General features: G+C 37.6%; 1 protein-coding gene across 8 annotated transcripts in view; it reads left to right on the plus strand.

Annotated features, from left to right (window-relative positions):
* The window catches only part of DLG2 (discs large MAGUK scaffold protein 2), a gene marked incomplete at both ends in the record, with an annotated part of 1073896 nt that overhangs the window by 1030053 nt on the left and 17592 nt on the right, over positions 1 to 26251 (plus strand). For 5 of the 8 annotated variants that reach the window (XM_084304814.1, XM_084304811.1, XM_084304815.1 and 2 more), the window contains one exon: positions 18409 to 18454. In XM_084304814.1, coding sequence (XP_084160940.1) covers positions 18409 to 18454 — 46 coding nt within the window. Of the gene's footprint in view, positions 1 to 17394; positions 17495 to 18408; positions 18455 to 21432; positions 21475 to 26251 lie in introns of all 8 variants that reach the window. The other 3 variants (XM_084304810.1, XM_084304813.1, XM_084304812.1) reach the window with 3 other exon arrangements.

A 26251-nucleotide genomic window follows, 5' to 3' on the forward strand; every position in this document is an offset into this window, starting at 1 on the left:
GTGCCCAGCAGTTGACTGTTTTCACTGGTATGATATTTAATACCTTACACATTACCATCTGGCTGGCAAGACTCTGAACATGAAAAATGACCACAGTACTGGCTGTGGGGGTATAATTTTCTGCTTAAGTATAGCTTACATGTTAGCAGTAGAGTATTCACTTGATATTACTTTTGCAGGGATTTGGTTTTGAAACAAAGTTGATGTGGGTGGGATTTACAACTGAGAGCTTCAGTGATAAAACCGAGAGAGTACTTCTGAAGCCACAAACAAAAAGTCCCATTTGGCTCCGGAAAACACAATTCAGGGTGAAAACTGAATGATCAGAAGACACAGTTATAGGTAGGAGCTAGAAAGGAGCAAAAAATAAGTGGTTCAGTAGGTCCCTTCCAGACCTGTAGTTCTTGTGGTCTTCTACCTAGTTTGGAATTCTCACTCTTAATCTCTTCTTGCTTCATTTTCATTCCGTAATGAGGATAAAAATACATATTTTTTTTTCCATTTTATCCTGTCCTTTCACTTCAGACTATAACAGATTAGCAGGATGAAAAGATCCTCTCATTGAGAAGCAGTTCCTAGCGCAGTGCTTCCCAAGCCTCCAAATGCCAGCAAACTAATATTTCAGAGTTGCAATTTGCAAATACTTCCCTTACTGCCATGCACAACAGTTCCTGAGTTTAATGCAAATGCAGAATAATTGCACCAATGGAAACAAATTTCCAGATCTATAAGGTGCATGGAATCATAATTCAGGCTCTGCGTATTATTTGCATATGCAAGTAACTTGCTATAAAATACATAATAGACAGCATTGTGAAAGGACTTCTTTATCTCATCATGTTTCTTCAGGAGTCAGAACTACATTTTTAAATTTGAAATGGCCACTCTCTGCAACCCTGTAAATTAACTTTATCATTTATTTTGGGAAATAATATTCTTCATATTGCCAATGAAATCACTTGTTAAATGCCTATTTCCTGTATATAATCAAAACCTTAGGGGAATAAATCATTCATATAACTAATGGTCCTTATTCAAGAGAGTCTGTCAAAAATTTAATTACCTCTTGATTCCCCAAATTGTTTTTCCTTTTTTGTCATCAGTGTAACATTAATCTTCTTGCTCTTCATATCAATGTTTGTTTCAGTATGCATAAATTGCATAATTACAGATCAAGACTGTTGTATCCTTTTGGGAACATACTTTCTATTGTTAGTATTTGCTAAAATTTGCTTTTGTCTACACAAAAAAAAAAAAAATCAAGACTTTTTGGGAAAAGGTAATGTAGAATTGTATTTGAAAGAGCATAAAGGGTAAAAGTGTCCACAGTTAAACTAAGCACCATCATGTAAAATATGGTGTTTGCATACACATATATGTATGCGTGGGTCTGTGATCAGCATTTCCATTTAGTCTTTCAGTGTTCAAAAAGAAGTGACATAAGCTGTCTAACAGGGCATGTTTTACTTTTTTTTTTTTTTTTTTTTAATCTGGTAGAAATTCAGCACAGCTAAACAAGGCTGCAGTAAGCCCAGAAGAACTCTTCTGTTTGGAAATCAAACTAAAATTCAGATAGGAAGGGGCTTATGAGTGTCTGTTGCACCTTTGAGCTCATATGTACATGTGGACAAGTGAGAGAAATTTCCTTCCAGTTTAATTTACCCTAAAGATGAAATTGGGAGAATAGCATTTCATGTGATGTTTCTAAATTTGGCCAGGGGATATGCATGGAAACTTTTAAAATATAAATAAATAAATAACTGAATACAGAAACTGCTTCAACATTTTGCACAGGTAGAAGGTTCATAGTATTGTGTTTTTATATGAATTATCTTGGTAGCCCCAAATACTTTCTTTCCTTATAGAAGCAATGCTTAAGAGCTAATAAGCCACAGAAGACTTTTTTTCTTTATGAGAGAGTGAAAAAAAATTCTTTGAGCTAAATTCTCTCTTTGATTTTAAAATATGAATTGTCTGGATATTTTACCAGCTTCAAGTCTTATGTGTTTTCATTTGTTTGTACCTTATTTTTAATCCCATATTCAGAGATATGATAAAAACGCAGTATTATAGACTGTGTGACATTTGTTGGTTGGGTTCTTGTGTCTCATTAAGAAGGTGTTTAAGAACACTCAGCAATACAGTTGATAAACCTGTTAAGTTGTGAATAGATAAAGGATAACCTCTTCAAAGGCCCCAAATTTCCTCTTTTTCTAATCAAACTTGAGTGTGTTACCTCATATAGAAAGTTACTAGTATTTTTTTAAGTATGATTTAGAATATTTATACCACTTTCAATTCATTTCATTAGAATCCTCCAGTCCATGGCTTGTGGATTAGAAAACATAAACAATCAGGATGAATACAAAAACAGGGAATGTGAAACTCAGTTAGAGAGCACTAGTGAAATCTTATGGTCTTGAGTTTAAATCAGGCCTTAGTACAATTGGGCCTTTGTACCTTTTTGTACAATGCAAAATTAAATTCTGATGCCCATCACAACAGGATTATGTACAAAGCATAAATAAATTAAAAAGGAATTAGATAAGTTTTCAAGCAGTGGATCTAGTGACAACTTTCAACTCTGTGTTCATGTAGCTCAGGACATACTAATTGTTCTTTTCATGAAGCAGGGAGGTTATAAGAGGGGAAAAAGTTCCTGGGCTAAGTAGATCTCTGTTGGCTTAACCCAACATATCTACTTTTCATAGAATCATATAGGTTGGAAAAGACCTTCAAGATCACCAAGTCCATCCATCCACCTGACCTACTAAGTCCCATCACTAAACCATGTCTCGTAGGACCACATCCACATCTCTTAAATACCTCCAGGGATGGGGACTCCCTGGGCAGCCTTTTCCAGTGCTTGACCACTGTTTCATGAAGAATTTTTTCCTAATGTCCTATCTAAACCTCCCTTGGTACAACTTGAGACCATTTTCTCGTATCTTATCACTTGTCACCTGAGAAGAAAGACTACACCCAACTCACTGCAACCTCCTTTCAGTTAGTCATAGAGCGATCAGGTTTCCCTTCAGTTTCCTCTTCTCCAGACTAATAGACTTGAATTCTCTCAGCTGCTCCTTTTAAGTCTTGTTTTCTAGTCCCTTCACCTAGAGCAAAATAAACTTACTTGTTCAGTTTCAGATATATCATTTATTGTATAAGCAGCAAATGAAACATTAGTACAGCTCATGTTAAATTAAAAAAAAATAAAAAAATCATCAGGTTCCTAGATCCTACTAATGTTTTTAAAGATATCAAATCAGTCAGAAATGCTATCACCTACATAATAAGGAAAATAATACAAGACTGATATAAACAGCTTCATTTACTCAAACACTGATCGTGCCTCAGTTGGGTTGAACAAGTTCATTCTCTAGCTTCATCTACATAATGAAGTAATGATCTTCACAGCTTTTTCCAGTTGTTAAATAACATGGGTGTCATATCAAAACAACCAGGCCATCCACCAAATTCCCAAAGGCTGCTCTATGTTACTGCAGCAAAGGGCAGCATTTCCAGGATACTGGTTACCTTAAAGGTTCAAACTTGCAAAAGCACAAATGAATTTAAATTAAAATAGTTCATTTCCTAAACACATGCTCTCTCAGTCTATGGGGCCAACTGGTCTACGGATAACCAGTGGAAAATGAGCAGCACAAAGGTTTATATAAAATGTTTATATTGAAGGAAGCTACTGGAGTAGTATCTATCAAAGCAGCATACTGAACTCTTAGTAATTATGCCTACCACAAGCTTCAGGCTTAGCAAGAGCAGACTTTGTTTTATTAATACTAAAACCTACAGTGGCTGAGGGCTTTTCAGATTTTTACTGAATTAAAAGAATGCCAAACAATGACAGAAATATTACAGAAGAGAAAGAGACAAGCCAGTAATCTACTTTTTTCTTAACTGTTGTAATTACAACCAGTCTTTCAGGAGACAGAAATAGCATCTCTTGCTTTTCTCACTGTCAGATTATATACACTTTCTTGACTGTCTCTTGAAAATATTTTTATAGCAGAAACTGTGGCTCTTGGAAAGACCTTTATCAACATCTCATTTTTTTTCTAATATTCATGGACGTTTCTTGTCCCTGAGAAGTATTGAACTATCCTGAAGCATAAAGTTTAGGTAAAACAGAAAAATAGTTAAACAGAATTTTTTTTATTTTTTTTAAATACTATATGCCTTTTCATTTCACCCCTTAATTAGCCAGTGACTCCAGAATGTTTTTTATTGGTAAATAAGCAATTTTATTTCCCAAAGAAACAAATTCATGCCTCTTCCAGTCTCTCAGCACATATCCAAAAAAAAAAAATGTACTCATAAGGTTTTCCTTATAAAGTAATCCACACAGTTCCTTCCTTTCCTTCCTCATGTTTGTTTTTGGAATACCTTCAAGTCAGCAGCTAAATGGTAGTGAAAGGAGAGATGCTGGATTGGCAATAACATTTCTGTACACCTTGATGTGTATGTATATCTGTAAATGTATGAAAAGAGAAAAGGAGGGAGTCTGCCTTTTTTTTCCTCTTCTAAATTTTGTGGTCAGAAAATAGCAACTGATGCTGAGAAAAAGACAATGGACGTGTCAAACAACAGAACGTGTGGGTTCACAGGTGGAGCAATTTACTAAGAAGAGAGCTTGAACAAAAATGAAGCAGTATACTCCTACCTGCAAGGATGATATGAAGGAGGGTTACTGAAGGTGGCGTAGGCACTGACACACAATTAAACATTCTTTATTCTCAGTCTCAGCCAGATTTCTCTCTTCTTGCCAATCTGGCCTGACTTACCTCTGCTCCACCAGTCTTTCTACTTTCTTGTTTCTTTCTAATGGGGAAGGCTGCTTGTGGGGGGATTCAAAGAAATCTGAGTACTCTTACTGGAGTAAGTGCTCAGTTCAGCTAAAACTTGATCTCCAACTGGTATTCCTACAACTGCCTAAAAAAGGAGCATTGATTTGTACAGCTGTAATCTTCAGAAATTTGAGGTACGTATGCCTGGGAGCAAGGTGCCTAGCAGCAGTCTGTCTGTGTCTGTTTTTAGCCTGCATAATCCAGTAGTTTTATATTTTTTTCTAGATTGACACTGCTGTAATTTGTGAGGAGCAGCCAGTGAATAATGCAGCTGCAGTGTTGTTGTTCTATTTCTATACTTACTGCTATTTTTAAAAATGTGCTAAAGAGGGCAGAGTGAGCTGTAGTCAGATCTCAGCTACCAAGGATATCATCTGGAGCACAAAAACCTACCCAGAAAAGGACTGATGGTGGCAGGGTACATCAGGAGAAAGGTGCTCCACGGGGTGTCAAGGCAGTCCCACAGCATGAACATCAAATCTGGTGGCAACAATCCAGGTTGGTCCACAGCCCTGTGGCTCCCAGAAAAGTCCATATCAACTTTCCACGTCCAAAATTGAACCTAGACACAAAATCAGCAAGGCAAGGTGGGATGGACACAAGGCACAGACGAGCCTGCAGCATAGCCCTGGCAAGGACCAGGGGCTATGGGCATTTACTGAACCTCCTTGTCCTGCAGATATATGTCCCACTAATGTGATCCCAGATGAGATCATGAAAATTCATGATTCTGCTGCTTACTCTGCACTGTGACTGTCAAAGCACTTTAGTTCAGTCCAAATTTTTTTTAGCCAGCCTTTGTTAAAATGTAGATAATCCTTTATTAGCAGAAGGCTGTAGGAGATTACAGTTTTCCTGTAAGGCCTATTCTGTCAATTCTGACTAATTCTGAGCATTTGAAATGTAAAGTCCAACTTTGTTGTGTAATTAAATTTTAGGGTTTTTTGTTTGTTTTTCCATTCCTTGATGCTGCTTCCACTTGCAGTATCAATTGATTTAGTTTTCTGTTTTAGGTCCATTATGTCATGTTTCCAGTGTGCTGAAGGCAAAAAAACCTTTCCCATTAAATGCAGTAGAGAAGCTGGCCTGAGCCCTAGTATATGTTTTTGCTAAGGACTGTTAGATTTATTCAGTTGCATTAAAAATAAAATAGAATAAAATATTTTGTTATGAGCTGATCTGATTCCTAATAACTTATCATTCCTCATAACATTTAGCATCCAGAATGCTACAGTGTGGCCCTGACTGTATAAACAAAATGGGTCTTCAATAACACCCCAACAAACACATCACAATTTTCCCCAAAGAAAAATGTTTTATTGTCTCAGCACCAAACAGTTATTGGACACCTACTGATATTAAAAATAATTTGTTTAAGGTGATAATTTCTAGCTAAAATATGCGTTGATTAGGCATTTATTTATAAACTTCCAGAAAAGATGTAAATAGCAGAGATGGGTCATAATGTTTTAGCTTGGCTTCTACCCATCAGACAATTTTGCCTGAATGTCTAGAAAGCTTTAAATATGACTTCCTGCAGAAATATTAGTTACACATGATGTTGGGACAATTATATAAACATTGTAAAATATTAGCTGGTCTTTATATAAAATGAATTTGCTGTCTCATAAATTAATATTTCTCCAACTCAAAAATACCATATTAAAGAGCTCTTTACCATATTAAAGAGCTCTTTCTTTCTTCATGGTCCAGAACCCCAGCCTGTCTCTGCTGCCTGAAAGAGATGTGGTCAACCACTGCCTAAAGTGAGCCTGGGGTCACTGTCTTTACCACAGGCACCTACAGTGTACCTGTTCAAAGTCAGATGCAATAAATCCTGTTTCTGTGAGCCTTAGCTGGGTGCCCTTCTAAAGCACAGAGCAGCCATTATAATGCACAGTGAGACAGTTATCACTCTTCAGTTCTCCATGAGGCTGTGGCATGACAAGGACAAGGCATGACAGCTTTATCCATTTAATCTTGATCAGATACAATAATCCAAAGTTAAGGACCACAGGGCTGTATCCAGACTATGCAGTTTCAGAGCTAACTTAATCATCTCTGCCATTTCTTCTGGACTGATCTTTGCACTAGTAGTTGCAGTGGAAAAAAAAAAAATGCTACTAATAACCTAATAAAAAGAGGTACTAATAACTTGGGCAGGAAGAAATCAAATGAGGTTTAATAAGAGCAAATGTAGAGTTCTGCACCTGGGAAGGAACAACCAGACGTATCAATACAGGCTGGGGGACAACGTGCTGGAGAGGAGCTCTGAGGAGAAGGACCTGCGGGTCCTGGTGGACAACAGGTTGAACATGAGCCAGCAGTGTGCCCTCGTGGCCAAGAGGGCCAATGGGATCCTGACATGCATTAAAAGGAGTGTGGCCACCAGGTCAAGGGAGGTGATCTTCCCTATGAAGAAAGGCTGAGAGACCTGGGTCTGTTCAGCCTGGAGAAAAGAAGACAGAGGGGATCTCATCAATGTTTATAAATATCTGAAATGTGGGAGATAAAGGGATTTGGCCAACCTTTTTTCAGTGGTTTATGGGGACAGGACAAGGGGTAATGGCCACAAGGTGGAGCTCAGGAAGTTCCGCACCAACATGCGAAAGGACTTCTTCACAGTGAAGGTGACGGAGCACTGAAACAGGCTGCCCAGGGAAGTTGTGGAGTCTCCTTCTCTGGAGATATTCAAGGCCCATCTGGACGCCTACCTGGGTAGCCTGCTCAGGGGTGTTGGCCTTTGGCATGGGGGTTGGACCCGATGATCTCTCAAGCTCCCGTCAAACCCCTACAATTCTGTGATTCTGTGAAGACAGATAGTCTGCATAAAGTCTTCTGGCACCACTTTTCCAAGTGTAAAATGTAAATGCTTGGATACGTTTGGGTCCATAGATGAAGCTATCTAGAAATACGTGGGGGTAAGCTCCCTGCTCAGCCCAGTGTATAGCTCCTGCGGTGTCAGTAAAAACTATGCTGTTGCTGCAAAGACGGTGCAAGATCCTGAACTTCTTTAATTGTAGAGCTATAGGTGGAAAAAACTACAGACAAGAAAACCCCCTTCTACTCAGAAGCAAGCTTTTTATAGAAAATCATTCTGCATGTCATTTCTTTTAGGAGCTATGAATCAGTATTTTACTGTACACTCCCCCGTCTGAGAATGATTGAAATTTGCTTTGCTGTAACCAGAGAATAAGAACAAATTTTCATGTTTGCTTCTTAAAATAAACTTTGGAAATCAGTCATGTCATAAAATTTCTGGTTTTATATCTCCATTACTAATTGACATAAAATCTTTTACAAAAGCTTTGTTTCTGCAATATTGAATTTTAGCTGTTACCCTTCAGCAAGCATTCAAGAATGCTTCCTCTATGACAAAATGGAAATGAATGACAAGAATAAAAAAGCCATGTGAAACCATGTTGCAAAAATTCCTCTTACAACCCATATGACCTCTAGGTAGGTCTTCATAAGGAGCCAAAGAAGGCTGTTGAAAAGTATTAGAAGAAAATTGCTGAGCAGAGGTATTTTCTGCACAAAGACTTTGTATTGGCACAAGGCATTAGTAGGTCTGAAGCTGCTCTTCAGAAATTTGTTGTGAAGCTTTCCAGTGCAGGGCAGAGGAGCAGTAAGCTCTTTATATTGTTCTGATGTTGTCTTGCTTCCAGTTTTTTCTTTGTTGTATTTAAGTTCTGCCAGAGGCTGCACAACCTCAGAAATGGGGGTACCAGTGGAGGTCGTAAAAGAATTAGATCTCAGCACTGTTTCTGCAGCCCGTATCTTGGAGAAGGCTGCTCCTCCCCATGGCAGAGGAAAGATGGGGCTCATTTGTCCATCTGTACTTGCCTTTCCACACATTTTCACCTCCTTCATAGTCCTGTCTTCACATTTCACGACAGCTGGAGCTGTTGCCAGGCTCATCTGTTTTGACCTAAGCCCATATTAGTGGGCTGCCCTGTTCATTCCCCTTGAGCCAAACACATTTTGTTCAGCATTTCTGCAAGGGACATTGGAAATACTGCAGTTATCAGCATCTAGTTCACTCACGTGCTGAAGCAATCAAATGAAATTCAGTTGGTAAAACAACACATAGCCAGGAAAATTTAACTGTATATTGTCTTGTTGCTCCAGGGTATGCTGAGGCACTCTACAAAAACTTACATTAATTTAATAGTAATGCCTGTTGTGTTGTGATCACAAATGGAAGTAAATGAAAACAAGCCCTCAGTTTTGATTTATTCCTCTGTAGCATTGTTGATTATAGCAGGGAACTGGCATGCCTTAAGGAACGCGCTTTTTCTTTAAAGTGATGAAACAGTTCGAGGAACTGTGGAAAACACTGTCAGGTCAAATTTGAGGCTTTTACACACCTGAAGTGAAGAAATATATTCTAATAGCTTTCTTTTATAATCCAGTGGAAAAAATCTTTTTTTTTTTTTTTTTAAAAAAAAAAAGCCATTAAAAGCCATTTTTTTAAAAAGCCATTTAAAAAAAAAAAAAAAAAGCCATTTTTCATTTCATTGAGAAATACAGACTATAAATGTCTAAAATTTGTAAGCTTAATTGAATAGAGTTTCAAATGTGAGAACAAAGGTTTTGGCGTTGAACTATATCCAGATGGTCAAAAATATTGCTGCTTGTTGGCAGCTTATCAGTCAAAGAAATACTGGTGGAGTCATTTCTGCAGTTAATGAGCAATTAAAATACATTAATCTCATAGATTTTCAACCTGATAATTGTGTGAAGTTTATTTATGAGATAACACTGCTTCTTAGGTGGCCGCAATGTTAGGAATAAGAATATCAATAAGTGTTTTCTGTGCCACTATAAAACTGTGCCATCCTGCTTAGGTAAAAGGAAAGTTGGAGAGTTGCTGACATAAGGGTTAAAAAGTTTAAATTGGTCACAGATTAAATACAAGAGGGTGAAAATTTGCTAGCACAGATAGAATACCTAAGTTTACAGCTGAGCGTTAATTGCTTTTCTTCTAAGCTGTTCCAGCAGAAATTTGTGCTGAGTTTAACTTCATATGTGTGCTATTTTTATAGCTTGTTGTCTAATGCCCTGAATCAAATGGTAGGAGATCTGCATGTATGTATAGGTAATTTCATAGCTGTTTGGCTATTCTTCTGAAAAGCACCTCAGGAACTGCATTCCAGTGGTTCAAAAATAAAAATGGATAGTGTTGGCAATAGATTCAAGGAATTAGAAACAGAAAAATATTCACAAAGAACTCTAGAAGAGTGGAGTTAAGCGTTAATGCTCACCAAGATGTTACGGTCTCCATATTTCACATCTTTATTTCTGTCTCACTCAAATTCAAGCCATTTAATGCTGATTGACTTTGTGACTCACAGGCCATGTTTTGAAGGTTATAGGAACACAGGAAATGCCAAACTGGGTCAAATCCAAAGTCCATTTAATCTGATATTCCATCTGTGAGACTGCCAGTATGAGGTGCATTACTGGAATATATGGGAGATGAACTTCCTGCACAAGCCTTGCACCAGTCTCTTACAGAGACTTTGGTTTTGCTTGCCTATCACTTTATTTTGTATGTTTTTTAGCTGTAAAGCTCAAACATATAAACATTTTAAATGAAAGTAATGAACCTGATATGACTGTCTCCTGAGTGAGATCTTTGCCATCATTCAGTCTGCTACCCCAGTCACCTACCTCCTTTTAACTCAAAAGGGCAGTTGCAAAGTAAGTCTGCTCTGATTAGCTTTCAGTGAATGGTCTGAAGGCATGTAGGTATTGTAAATCCTTCTCCACTACTATTTTACAAAAGAAGTGTAACAAAGGTCCTTATTTAGCCCATTGTTTATGCAAAAGAAAATTTTATATAGTAGTTTATAGCCATGGTAATAAATGATAAATTACAAAGAATAGTGATAAAGGAGCAGGTTTTGTGTTGTTTATACTGTATTAGCTAACTAACATCTTCTGCAGTTTTATTTACTAGTGAATTAACTCAAAAGATTGCATAGGAGTGACCAAAATCCTCAGTTTCATTTTCAAATGTGAGGAAGCACCAGCAGTTAAATGGCAATTAGGGTTTAAAAAAAAAGGTTTGAGAAAATATCTGGTCAAAACTGAGGAATGAAGGTTGAGTTGACAGAGGTACTGAAATGTTCCCTGTGGAAAGCTGTGGGCCTGGGCAGGCAATCAGATGGTCACAAAAGTCTGCCAAGTCCATAGTAATATGATTGTTGATCTCTGAGACTCTCTCATCATCATTGCTGTTGCACGAACGGTGCTGAGACAGGTTGACGTGTACAAAGGTTTATCAGCAGGATCTATAGCTGAGGTAGTGCATCAGCTCTAAGAGGGAAAGTTACTATGGGAAATAAATTAAAAAAAAAAAAAAAAAAAAGATAGAAGAATCAGACAACACTGCCAAACATCAAACAACTTTCTAGCTCCAGAGACAGCCTTAAGAAAGCAGAGGAAGAGACCTTCACCCAGCCTGTGAGTCAGGCTGGGTGAAAGCTGATGTGGGCTCAGGTACAGCTCCATGGTGTTGGGCTGTAAGCAGCTCCTCAAGAAGCACAGGCATGTGAGCTAGCAGAGGCTCACTGTTTGGCTCTTTTCCCATCACCCCTCTTTCAGTTTCTCCCCCAGCATTGCAGTGTTATTCCCTGTAGTACTTAAGACTGGTAGATTTGTTTTTAAATGTGAAAAATGATCTAGGCTTTTCTGCTTCCCTTGGGGCAGATTATTCTACACCCAAATTGATTTTACCGTCAAGGAGCTTTGCCCTTTCTTATTTTCACACTATTAATTTCAGTGTTGCTGCTTGAACAAATCCTTTGCCCTCTCTTTATGTACAACCTTCAGGTACTCGCACATGACCTTGCCTGCCACGTACTCAGGCTTTGTACATCGGCATTTCAATCCTGCCAACACCGATGCAATATAAATTAGCAGATGAGTACTCCCTTCTGAATGTAATTCGAACCTTGCACGAAGTTAAAAACATGTCTGCAGAATTGGAAATACTGTTTTTACATGCTTTCTTGAAAGCCTATTAGTCTTTCTCTTCCCCTGGTAGTTGGTGTTGTTTTCAACCTTTGTTTTGTTAGGAATTGAAATTGAGTTGCTGGCTGACAAGTGGATAAGTAAAATTTCATATTTATGAATATTAAACATTACTACCCTTGCCTTTTAAATCTAGGCAGCATGGAGTTTTTAATCAGGCTCGTACTTTTTCATTTCAAATTTCCAAGATCTAACTCTTCCTGCAGCTTCTAAGAAAAGCTAAGCAAGTAGAGAGATCTTCACCTGAGCTTCTTCTGTCACAAAGTATCCCAAAGTCCCGAAGTTATCAAAACAGATCATGATGCAAAAAATCAGTAAGGAATGAATGTAGGACAAGACATTTTTATTTGCAAATACTTGCAATGTCTAAGAAAATTTATGATTGGACTTAACAGAACAGGGCATCCCACTCCCAACATCTGATAGATATGGAGAAGTTAACATTGGTTGCTTGCCAACATACAATGGTGTGCACAGACTGAATGAAAGATAGATGTCTCAAGGATTATACTGCATGGACACTATACAGCCAGCCTTAGGTTTGCCACTAACAACTTCTTCGTTTATCTTTCTGCTTGTTTGCACAGATGTCATTAAGAGCTTTCTCTGTATGAGAAATGACCCAGACCCAGAAATGTCTCACTTTTCACAGGAAAAAAAAAAATACACTAACACAGGATTCTGTTGAGAAATTCATTTTTGAGACATGGACTTTGGATTACTAGGAAAAAAGTTCACTATAAAAGCAGAGAGGTAGTATATATACTTGAAAAGAGAAATGACACTGATTATCTGTTTCAGGCACAAACTTCTCATTCTGGTGTCAGTGTAACTTTGTGGTGCAGTGGGATCTATCAGTTCATGTAGATATAGCAGTGCTTGAGTGCCCAAAACTTTATTAAGTTAAGTGCTGTTCAAACAGAGGAAAAGAATGTTGTTAAAGAGCAAAATGTGCATAAAATAGAGAAAAGCCTTGAAGTTGATAATAGATCATGCAGATTTTGGTAAAATGCTGTATTAATGATGACTCTTCATTTAAGTTAGGCCAAAAGCAGATATTAAGGAAAGAATAATAATTTGAAAAAGTGGCAGATAAGTGGTAAAATGAATGAATATTCATCATTCTCATATACACATCAAGACCAGTCTCATAACAAGACTGATACAGATAACCATGTAACATACAAACTAAGCTAAAGCTTACCTCAAATCTGCCTATAAATGAATTTTGTCTGCACTCTGTACACAAGAATTTTACAGCCAGTGCTCTGGAGCAGTTGTTCCTCAGGTGATGCCCTAACACTGGTTCCCAGTTTAGGAGTGAGGATTAGCATTGGTTGAATGAAATACCAAAATAAAGCATTCCCAGTGTATTTCAATGGCTTTTAGACTAGCTAACTGCATTTAAAGCTTTTAGAACATTAGAAGAAATATTTTTCCAATATATTGCACTCTCTTGAAAAACACAAAGAGGACAACCTCTATCAAGAGCACATCTGCACAAAATATAGTACAGGCTACATCAGCTGTACTGGGAAAAATACAAGGAGGGAGATCAAATAAACAATGTAATGGTTGACAATTGCAGCATGGTACACCCATCAAATTATTGATGCACTATTCTTTGTGATGTTTACCACTACAGAGCAAATTCTGAAATTGGATTGTTTGTTCAACTTTACATGAAAATTTCCTTTAAAACACACTATTGTAATAGCTGATGAGTAACATTTGTAAGGCTGCTGCATCTAGAGGAAAGCATTTGGAATACAAAAATGTTGTTCACACACACACACACAAAAAATACCAAGGGAAGTTCTTATAAACAAAAAACACACAGTGTCTTAATGTCTGTCACAACTGAGGAAAGCTGTATTTGCAAGCCGCATGTACCAAACTGGGGCCATCTGGGGATGTTTGGTCAAGCAAGAATGCAGATCACAATTTTCTTCTGGATTCTTCAAAACACAGGCTTATAGCTAAGTAATGTCAAAATAAGAATTCAAGCCAGGAGGTTAGTGAAAGCGTCCCCTCCCCCACCCCTTTATTTTCTGTAAAAAAAAAAAAATCATCATCATATTTAGTGTTGTGCAGAATGACCTGCCTCTTCAGTTTGTTCAGTTGTCAAACAGCACTTGAAAATTTCATCTGCTTTCATATCGTAGGCACCTGTCTATACAAAGTGCTTGCTAATGCCAGTTCCTTGGTTAGTGGTAGGCTGTGTGAACCCATGGCAGTGAGTTATAAAAGCTGTCTATCGTACAGTGTCTGAAAAAAGCCTGTGCTTGAAATAACCAAGTTATTTGCCACTACAGAATTTTACAATGTTTACGCAAAGACGTTGCAACTTGCACAGGAATCCATTTTCAGGCACTTTTTCACTGACTTTCAGAAACTCTGCCTGCATAAATACTGTTGGATCAAGCCTAAGCTTGATATCACAATTTCAGTTCCGGTTGCATGCAACTTCTACATCAGGCTGAGAGATGCAGGCAAATACCTCTCTCAGTCATCTTGTTGCCATTTCACAGCTCTTCAGCAAAGTAAGGAGACCCTGTAAAAACTGTCTCCAGAATATTTTATTCAGTCTCAAAATTTCCATTTTACAGAAATAAAACCTCTCAAAAATATACATCTCATTTTTATTGTTAAACCACCATTCCTCACACACATCTTCCTAAAAAAGAAAATATGTATCTACTGTTGATCTCTATTCTTCTCTCAACAAAACAAAATCTATATTTAACACAGTGTGTTTGATAAAAACATGGCTTTATTCTGTATGTCTCCCTATCATCTCTTTGCCACCCCCCATATCTCTGTGCAATACAAATATATATCATGATATCTATCAAGAACCATGTTGCTGGATGTCTGCAGGGTTTCATATCCTTGAAGTGGAGACTGCCAACCTGATTTTAATCACATTTATGTTGGATACAAAAACAAAATCCAGGCTCCTGGTTTAGGTTTCTTGCAAAAACCATGCACTTTATGTGCAATTAAATAAATGCTCAGTAAGCCTATTCAGTTAAAAGTAAAGATTAATTATTTTAATAAGTTTGCATTACCAGACACAGGTTACTCTTTTATAATATTTTACAATTATTATTATTATTATTATTTTAAATATAATATATATGACTACACTGTGGTAGTGTTTGTGGTGAATAACATGAATATACACATTGATTAATTTATAGAAGTATTGACACATGCATAAACATTTGTATGTGGATATTAATAAACTGAGTCAGCATTATTTTAAGAAAAAGGTTTTTTTTGGTATAGATATCAGCACATTTGGACATAATGGTCACCTGCTATGAATTGCCAGATTTTGATTATCCAAATTGAACGAACAATATCTCATTTAACAAGCTACCCAGAATTTTAAACTGAAAAAGGAGAAAAAGTTTATATAACAGTATAGTATAATTGTCTAACTTGGAATATTCTGTTAGATCACGCATAATCTTGAAAAAAATATATATATGTTCTTCCAATGAAAATGGATTTCTGAAGTTTTTGCTATAGAATGTTGGGGAAAAAAATGAAAGATAATATTTATAAGTGGTTATTTATCATAGAATCTCTGTGAAACAACATATTTATATATCCGTTTGATAACATTCTATTTAATTTGAAAGTGAAATGGCATTTGATAATGAAGTGTTTGTCACTTAAAAAAAATGTTTTGTTTTATTTTGTTTTGTTTGTGAGGTGCTATATAGTGTGTATATATCTATATTTTTTTCCTTTTTAAGTGCAATGCCTATAGTATTACTATATCAAATTGAGATGAATCATGACAAACATCATTTTCACAACTTGGGAAATGTTAACATGCTACATTTCTTTCTTTGGAAAAGTAAAAGAAACTATCACAGAAAACACATTTTAATTTAATTATATCCTTAGGTCATTAAAGTAATATAATGTGCATGTCAGTCCTCTTTTCATACACAGATTGGTTTAATCCTACATACACATTTTTAACCTCTGGCTTTCTTTCATATTTGCTTTGTTTTGAAATTGCATGCTGTCTGGATTATTTGTGCATGACCTCCACATTAATTTCGCATTGAATGTTTACATACTCAGAGATTTTCATGGATCATTTATTCTACATGTGCATTTTTTTCCTTTGTTTTCAGTTATTGAACTTTAAATATGCTTGAAATGTAAAAGTGGCATGAAACTTTCGTGACACAAGTAAACAACAATTTTAATAGAGTTTCTGATTACCTTCATATCTTTAAAAAAAAAAAATACATATTTCAAACTACATTTTATGTTGTCCTTCCAAAATGTAATAAAATGAAATAACATAAAATAATAAAAAAACAATCTGAAACCCTAAATCTGTTCCATTTCAGATCTGGAGACAAATACTGCTTATATTTTTTTGTTCAAGCAATCCCAAACACATGAGATTGTTTCTTTAAATGAGCTGAGAAAGTCTCTGCTGTCTTGGAGGTGATACATGCAAGATCATGAGTCTGAGCTTTGCTTATGTTCTGTATGGGAAACAGCACAGGACATTGTCTGACAGACAACATGGATAACTTCAGTTAAGCACTGTCTATAGCTCAGCATAGGTTCCCTCTGGAAATGCCAGCTTCTGTCAGTTGACTACACAAGGATCTTAACTCCTCATTTAGTATCTGAAATAGGAGTTCCAAGTAGGTATATACTACTTTTACATCATAATGTGCCATGAACCCTTGCAACTGTTTATTAAGCCAAACTTTTTGTCATGTAAAAAGGACATTTTCCTCCATATTAATTCCATATTTGAAGAAATATAGTGATATGTGTTGCTCAATATGCAGTGTAATAATGCTTATCAGCAGAATCCCAGCTCTAAAAGACATAAAACTAAAAGCATATCCAGAGGAACCTAATGAGTAAATATATACATAAAACAGAAAATAAAGTGATTTTTTTAATGTTTTCCAAAAAAAAAAAAGGTATTAAAACACACTTAAGAAGTTGCCAATTTAGAGAACAAATAAAGCACTATGAAATCATATATGATTGTAATGGTCACAGAGCTGCATTCACACACCTGCTAGAAAAAAATCAAATACTTCCTCTTTCCTCTTTGCAGCCTATTCTTTTTCAGCTGGTTCATTAATTCTGTGCACAGTCTGCTATGATTAAAGATGAGTGGCTTGATCTCAAAGCATGCTAAGCCATCTGTAGCCCTTTATGTGAGCAAGTCAAACACAATACCTCTCAAATAAGGAGCTGAAGTTTGTCATTCGAGACTCTGTAATTAAATCGATCCAGTCTCCAGGGGCTTTGCCTTCAACCTGCAGGCTTCACCACAACCATTCACCACCTGTGATTCTTCCCATCCACTTGGTTTGGACTGATTTGAGTCACTACAGTTCTCTCCACTTTTACAAACTAGTTGTTTTGTCAGCATGAGTGTGACAACAATTAGACGTCCCTGTTTTTGCCCCATGCCTTTTCTCCTTCACAGTCATTCAATGACAAGCGTAAAAAGAACTTCATCTTTTCACGAAAATTCCCATTCTACAAGAGCAAGGAGCAGAGTGAGCAGGAAACAAGTGATCCAGAACGTAAGTAACCTCTTGGAGACGATGTCACATGCAGCACGAAAAATGGGTGACACGCACGATACCAGTATCCCACACATCTAGGCAAATACATGTTGTAGGCAGGCAGGAGAGGTATTACTACTGTGACCAATGTGTGACTGCAATTTGGATCCAGCTGGTCCTTCCTTCCTCGGAAAAATAATTTTTAGAAGAATGAAACAGTGACCTGAACATTTGGAAGAATATTTCTTCACTTTCCTAAAAATATGTGGCTCTTGAAAATCATTGTGGCACCTGTGAAAACCCAAACCTGGCTCTAATTAAATATTTCCAGATCACAACTGGCTCAGAATTATGCAAATGTGATTTATTTTAGAATACTGAACTAAACTGTTACTTTTTAAAAGTTCTGCTCAAATCTCATTTGTGCCTCTGACATTCTCCAAGTTGATTTCCATGGACAGCTTCACTGAAAGTTTAAAAACTAAATGAAGCATCTACACTAATAACTTAAAGAAGTAAATTGGATCTTGGAATGTGTACCTCCCCAGGCACTTACTGCCTGCTTAAATTGTACGTATAGAGAACCAGCATTATTCAAAATCTATGCTGGTTCCAAGCCCAGAGAATTCACTTTTTTCCTTAATAATTCTCTCCTAACTTTTTCTGCCGAGGATTTTTTCTGGGACTTTATTGGGTTGTTCTTTCTTCATCACAGCTAAAAAGCCATGTGTAGTGGTCACTGCCTCTTTCATTGGCTGCATTCCCATAAAACATGGGCTTAACGTTTTTTCAGAAAGAAAAAGCAGGGATCCAGATTGCTCAATCAACATGGTCAGTCATGGTAGTATCCATTTCAATTCCACTGACTTCTTCCTTCCTCTTCTGCGGCTGTTCTTCCTTTCTCATTGCTCTCTCTGGGGACTTCCGTGCAGGACATCCCCGGATTAGGTGACGACGGTTATGGAACAAAGACTCTGAGTAAGTCCCCAGGAATGGTCACTGTAAATCTTTTTTTGTTTTGTTTTGTTTTGGCTTCTGTTCCTTCTCTGAGGACCCTTCACTCCTAGCATGCAAAAGATAGAGTTTTATTTGTTACCCAGCTGTGAATGCTTAAAAAATGTTTCAATTGTTTTGTTCTGCATGACAATATTAAATAACATACAGCGTATCAAGCAGACACTTTCACTTCTTTTGTAGTAACACCTTTTGTTTCTGACAGTATGTTATTGTTCTCATCATGGCAGTTCCGTAAAGTAGCATACCTAGAACTTGTTTTGCTGCCTAAAATGTACTTCTCAGCAACAATCCCTTCCTCTCCATCCAAAGGGAAAGCTAAACATTTTAGCTTGATCACATCCTGAGGAGATCAATAGAAAATTATTTTATGCTGTTGCTTCTGCATTTTCAGCTTCTTGCATGGGAGTGTTTGTTACTTTGCTGGATTTTAGATTAGCATTTGTTATTAGTGGAAGAAGTCATTTGCAGGCTAGAGAAGACCATGCCTTCTCCAAAGCTAATTTTGGACCCATTTCACCATTAGCAACCTATTCTCTGTCATGCAACCTTAATCAATTTCTTTTTCTGATGCAGTAATCCTGTCTCAAGACTTGGCATTGCAGAATGTGTAACATGTCAGATAAATGTTAAGAAACAATTTTGTTGCCTTGAAAGTTAGACCAGAAAAATTGTACAGAGTGAAATATTTGCAGCTGATTTCTATATAAATAGCTACGTTACATGCTGTATCCAGACCTAAATAATTTAAACAATATGGCACTTGCATGTGTTTGGCTGCTTCTTCCTTCAGTTCTTATTCTTTTTCTTAAGTGCCAAGTAATTGAAGCAAAATGTATGTGAATGTTGACACTGCATCACCTACTGTTTTGTATTTGCTTTTTAATTACAGGAATGCGCATCCATGCACACAGTTTTACAGATTATTCAGTTCCTGGTTGATTTTTTTATGGAACATTTTAATGGTTTCTGTTTAAGCCATAAAGTATCTCACCATTTAAAGATGAAAGCTTCTTCTCTTGTGTGAAGAACAGTTCTACAAGACCAATTTTCTCAGTGATAGACAGCAAATGTTACTGACACCTGAATTTTAACATTCTGTTTCTTCAAGGAAAGTGCTATAGTAGTTCACTAGGAACAAAGGGAGAACTTTCCTTGCCTAAAAAGAAGTAGAATATTTCTGATTTGCTAAACTCTCCTGAATATCTGTGTCCTTAGAAAGATGAATCTTCATAACATCCAGACACCTGAAAGGAGATAACTAAATTCTGCAAATTGTTAGGGGAAAAGTAGCACAGAGGTATTATATAGGCTCTAGTTTCTCTATTAATATTACAGCTACCTTTCAATTACTGACATGCCTCTGACATTCTAGCCCCATCCAATTTTCACTGATATTAAACTAAGATATAGTTTTTAATGACAGTTATTGCTAGGAAGGATATTTGTTCGTGTTTAATAAAAATTTTCAGGGCCCTGTATAGCATAATGGTTTGAGGCAGTCCCTGTTAATTTGCTATGAAATGTCCGAAATTCAATACATGGTTTTGTTTAAAATATAAGTCTAATGTTTTGAAGCTTCTAACTATGACAAAGACCAAATTTTTCAATTATTACTTTTATCAGATATCATCCATTCTCGTTTCAGCTGCTCCTCAAGCTCTGTCAGTCCCATGCTATGAACCCCAGCCATTAGATGTGTATGTGGGGGAACGCAGCAGCTTGCAGAGAAGGGATGGTCTTGGCACAGTTCCTATGCTCATCCTCCACGTGTGGTCTACTTTGGGTTCACCCCAGTGGATTCTTGACTTTTATGGTTTACCGTTTTTCACTGGGAACATCTAGAGGCAGTTGAAGACTGTGGGTGACCCACAGGCTAATCTGGCCAGTGGATAAGTGCCAAATATTGGATTAATTTTGGTTCCTGGTGTTTGTCAGGAGGTGACTTATTTGTACCCATTGACCATTTAACCACCCGTTTCTCATTCTTATTCACCCAGGGCAGCTCCCCACGATATAGCCATTATAGCATTTGTTTCCAAATGCCCTGATCCAGCTGAAAATTTTCGACTGTCAAAAGATAGTTCATCTGCAAAGTTTTTCTATCAGAGGTACTATTAAAACTACTGTTTAATGTGAATCTGAAGACCTCCTGGAGACCATAAAGCATGATCTGACTGATGATAATCAGCCTGCTGACTGAATAACCACTTGGAACAACCACTTCATATGCTATAGACTGCACCTTTCTTTAAGTAATGTAATAATAGAAAAAGGACACCAGAATTGTCAAATCACTAGTGTATCCCACTGTGATAATTCTTATGTTCTTATTCACCCATGCAGACTAGTCTGGTAAAGATTTTTATACTTTAGAAGTATTAAATTCTGAGGCTGTCTGAAGAAAAAAAAAAATCTTTCTTCCTTTTTTTTTTTTATTTATTTTTGTTTGTTTGTTTGGGACAGGTTAAGATAAACAGTTGCAGTACTGGACACCAAAACCACTTTCATGTCACTTTGTTAACCCCTTGGGATAGTGCAAAGTGATGAATGCTGGAGACAGATCTCTTTTAGTTTAGACGAATAACATGAACAGACACTCAGGTTTCGTGAATTTAGCCGAGTCATCCAGTGAGATGCAACTGGATCATACTGTACTTTGAAATTAAATTTTAAGAGATATCATTGTCTCATCAAGAAATGACATGGCTTTGCCATGATGCATATCACTAGATAATGTAAAATCTCTTTCTGAAACTCCACTAGAGAGAAAGCTTTCATTTTAACTGTGTAAATTATCTAAGATTTTCAGGTGATGTTACTGTATAGTTTTTATTTCCTCTCTGCACAACTACCTTTGCATGACTGTGGCAGTTCTTTTGAGTTTCTGCGGCTCTATGGTGCTTGGTTATGTTCTTTAATTTGCTGTACTGTTCTTGCAGAACATGTTTCTTCTAATGCCAGCGATAGTGAAAGTAGCTACAGTAAGTTACTGCTTTCATTAGAGTCCTTTTACTTTGCATTGCTTGTTCTGTTTGTTTCTTTTATTTTGTTTCTCTTCCTGCTTTTTTTTTTTTTAATGTTAAAAAAACAGTTGAAGCAAATGGCTTGAAATTCCTCTTTACAACTACATTTGAGTACAAAGCTATAAAAGAAAACTGTCAACCTTTATAAAAAAAGAGAAGAGGGTTGCTACTTGGGATGTATTCTGGAATATAAAACCAAACCTGGCCTTGGGTAGTCTGTGAAAATCAGGATTATTTGGTATAGCAACAGGAAGTTTATTTCAGTAAGCAGGAGGACAGTTTCTTGATGACCTTTTCAGAGTAAAATTGCTCTATAACTGCAGGCAAAACTGCAAAAGATACTCCTTACAAGGTCACAATTTTTACTCACATTTCAGAAGACCTGTATGTGCAACTAATAAATCGCCCCCAGAACTCTTCTGAACCTATAATTTTGGCAGGATAGGTTTCCTAATATGTATTGAAGTCTTCAAAGAAGGTAAGATAGACCTTCACCCCTTAAGTACTGCAACTGAGTGACATTGATCCCCTATAAGTGATGGTCCCAACCCTGCAAAGTGATCTGATTTGGATTACAGACTACATGTGATCATATAACCTAAAGATAGATTGTAAATTGGGGGTAATTATTAGCAATACTCAAAAAATTAACCATTGTAAATATTTTTCTGGAAGTGCTGAAAAGTAAAATAAAAAATAAAAAATAAGAGTAATTAAAAAAATCATTGGAGTAGGTTAATGGAAATATAATAAAAGGTAATTAAAGAGAGAAAAAAGAAAATACTTACTAAATCAGACAGTTGTTTAATTCCCTCAAGCCATTTGCTTAGCTTTAAGTTTTCCACCAGTCACTCGGCACTTGTGCTAAGTACCCGCATACATTCAGGTAATCATTGGTATCATACCTTGTACTTACTAGTCTTGGTAGAGTGCATAGCAGTCAAGCTCTATTAATAAATACTCTTTTGTTTCAGTAAAACAGCTAATCTTATGCAATTCAGATATGGTAAATTAGTTTATATTCTCTTGTATTGCAAAGGTTTTATTGGAAAGCAATTGCCAGAGTCACAAGATAACAGTAGGCACTTTTGAACTGCTGAGGACCAATTCTGAACCATTTTATCTTTTCTCTGTCCTCTACTGGGGAGGAAGGGAGGACTTTATATTTGAAATATAAGATGCTCCTTCACCAGACTGACTTTACAATCATGACAGAATCAGTAGCTTAAATTTTCAAAAGTTTCCTGAAGTCTCTTCCAAGTGTGTTTATTTCAGAGTGAGAATGTAAAAACCCAGATAAGAATCTAGACTGGTGGCTGAACACACCCCATTCCTGATGAACTGTCCTGAACAAGTGACTTAAGATGGGCACCCAAGTACAGCTCAACATATGGGACAGGTCCACAAAACCTACTTCCCAAACTGCATCATAACAGGTAGCCTGTTCTTTGTTGGCTGTGCAATAACTTGAAATAAAGTGTATGTTCTGAGGTGCAAGAACAGGGATAGAATCACAGAATCACCGAATGCTTTGGGTTGGCAGGGACCTTAAAATCCATCCCACTCCAACCATCCTTCCACGGGCAGGGACACCTGCCACTAGACCAGGTTGCTCAAAGCCCTGTCCAGCCTGGCCTTGAACACCTCCAAGGATGGGGCATCTACAGCTTCTCTGGGCATCCTGAGCCAGTGCCTCACCACCTGCTGAGTGAAGAATTTTCTCCTTATATCTAGTAGTTTAAAGCCATTCCCTTCTTGTAGTTTAAAGCCATTCCCCTCTGTCCTATCACTGCACCCCCTGACAAAGAGTCCCTCCCCAGCTTTCCTGTAGATAGTGGAAGGCTGCTGTAAGGTCTCCCCAGAGCCTTCTCTTCTCCAAGTTAAACAAGCCCAACTCCCTCAGCTTGTACTCATAGGAAAGGTTCTCCAGCCCCTTGATCATCTTTGTGGCCCTCCTCTGGACTCGCTCTAATACTTCCATGTCCTTCCTGTGCTGGGGGCCCCAGAGCTGAATGCAGATGTTTGGGGTAGTCAGTTGGGACATAGATGCTTGGAAGGAAAAGCACTGCCCACAGCAGGCATCTCCTTCAAGGTTGGTTTCCATCTGGGCAAGCTCCTGTCTCACCCCAGCAGCATTCAGAAGCATATTGCCTGGAGCTGGCCAGATATTACTGGTGTGTCCAAAAACTGCTGCCTGGTGGAGGAGATGCAGGGAGTAGTTTCTTCTCTGCCTGGGGCAGAGCTATGACATTTAGCAGCCAGTCTTAGGTTAAGCAAGTAAAAGTGGCTTTAAAATCCAGGAGCTGCTGCCCAAAGGGCCTAGTTTCATTTGCTAACGATTCATTGGTGTGTGTTGACATGACATTTGAAGGCATGACCTCAGGCAGCCAGCAACTTTGGACACCAGCTTTTTGAAATTACTGTTTTAGATGGCCACGATGGCATGTCAACTCTAGCCTGACCCTGTGTTCAATTAGTTCAATTAGACCATGTAATATGAACGTCTCCTATGGGGATTTATAGCCCTCCTGAGTCCATCTGGCTACTCTCTGAATCTCCAGGCTACTCTATGTCAGCAGTACATCCCATCACACAACTCATTGCAGCAAATCCTCTCTCATATGAAGGCTGAGAAAGCCGGGAATGTTCAGCCCAAAGAAGAGAAGTCTCCAAGGTGGCCTCATTGCAGCTTTTCAATACTTTAAGGGGGCTTATAAAAAAGATGGAATGTGACTTTTTTACTCAGGCAGATAATGATAGGACAAGGGGGAAGAAGACAGAATCAGAAGAATCATGAGATAGAGGAGAGCAAGAGAAGGGTGGCCACAGAGAGCAGGTGACAAACAGTGAGGGTATGGAGATAAGAATGATGGAAACAGTTTTCATATTTCACTGCAGATCTAACTTTGTGGGACAGTTGACAGAGGACACTGCATGGTAGAAACCTATCCATACCCCTCACAGTAGTAATCAGAACTAGTCTGTGAACATTGCCTTCTAATTTATTTACTTTTACAAAAGGAAAATAATGGGTGTTCAGGATAAAGTTAATTCCTGGCGGAATAAGACAACATGCAGCTATTTCTGCTCTTCTTTTCTGCATCTGGGTATCTGGAAACAATGCCAAACCTCAGTTGCTGCTACAGAACAAAACTTATTTTAATTCCGTTTTGGGGCAGACATGTTACAAAGCTGTTCTTCAGTGTGATTTAGTGCCATTTTGAGGAGAATTTGACAGTTCAAGGTGAAGGACTACAGGTGATTTTACCAGGACACCACGTACATTGACCTGCAAACTCATTTAGCCCTAAGTCTGTGCACTGGTGAAAAAGGATGTGAAGCTGAAAATTCTTGTCAAGCAAATATAATAGTGCTGTAGAGCTCAATGGTTTTGCATAGGGCTGTGACCCTAGTATAGTGCCCCATTTTTTTCTCTTCTGTTTCATAAGGAAAGAGTCAGGAAGAACAAGGGGTTGCCTGCCCATTGATTTCTGAACTGGGGAATAACAGCAATTCACGCCTTGCTAGTACAAAGAAAAGTGGGTGGACAGGAAATGGCTGGCAGGTGACACATGTACACCTGCAGACATTCATATTTGTCCCTGTAAAAACAGTCCATCTGGAGTCCAAAGTAAAGTGTTCTGCATTATCTCTAGTGGGTCTCCGGCAATTGCTTTAACATGTTTCTCTAACTTTTGCTTCTCGTGATGAGCATCTAGTGAAAAGTAGCTAGTACTGAAACCTTTATTACTTCATCATTCCTAGAACCATTCCAAATCAGGGGTACAGCTACACAAAGTGATGCTGAACATTTCTGAGAGCTGTCCAGGATGTGTCCTGTACAGTGATTAATAGACGGGTTACAAACTGACTGGGCTTTTTCTGAGACATATCCTGATGCATTCTTATTTATTGAGTCAATATCCTGATCAACATTTGAGTATTTGGCTGAAGTATTCCATTGCTCATGTTTTGGGTTTGGAGATTGAAAAATAATATATTTCTTATTTCAAGATATTAATTTATTTGAAAAATCTCTTAAGTGGTCTCAAGAGAAAATCCTTGGACCACTCCTTAGGAACAAGGCTGTTGCAGATAGTAAACCTGATTTCTTCTGTCAGTGCTCTCAGCATTGGATTTGAAATGAGTAAAAGAGCTGGAATCAACTGTAGGATTCCCTTCACCAGTATGGATCCCTAAAACAGCCATCACCCTCTCAGTTTCTTGCACTAGATTCAGTCTGAGGTTAATGGAGACACAGAAGGATTTTCAGAGAACAATTTGTTTTGTCCTTAAGCAGATAGCTAAAACAAACCAGCTGAGTGTTTTCCTAAACATGTGCATGCCTCCTTCTTGACTCCAAAGGAGCTGAGCAGCAATCACTATTGTGCTTGTCTTGCAAGAAGGGGAGATGGCAGCCTCTCCAAATCCTTATCTTTATCTCAACAGATAACCTTCAGACCCACCAACTTCAGGGGGAATCAAAAACATACTTGATAGTAGAACTTGGCCCTTTCTGAAAGATTAGAAAGCATTTTTGAGCCAGGAACAATTCTGGCCTGATCTAAAAGGGGCTAAGCTGCCACACAGCTGCTACTGCATCACATGGGTCATGTTAATATGAGGACTATAACCAAGTTAGTTGATTTGCACCTGTTATCAGCAGAAAAATCAAGTTTTCAGAGTTGCATATGAAAGCCTGGTCTAGCAGAAAGTTTTCCTTCTTAAGTATAAA

The sequence above is a fragment of the Netta rufina genome, assembly GCF_964035555.1.
Source record: "Netta rufina genome assembly, chromosome: 1".
NCBI lineage: Eukaryota > Metazoa > Chordata > Aves > Anseriformes > Anatidae > Netta > Netta rufina.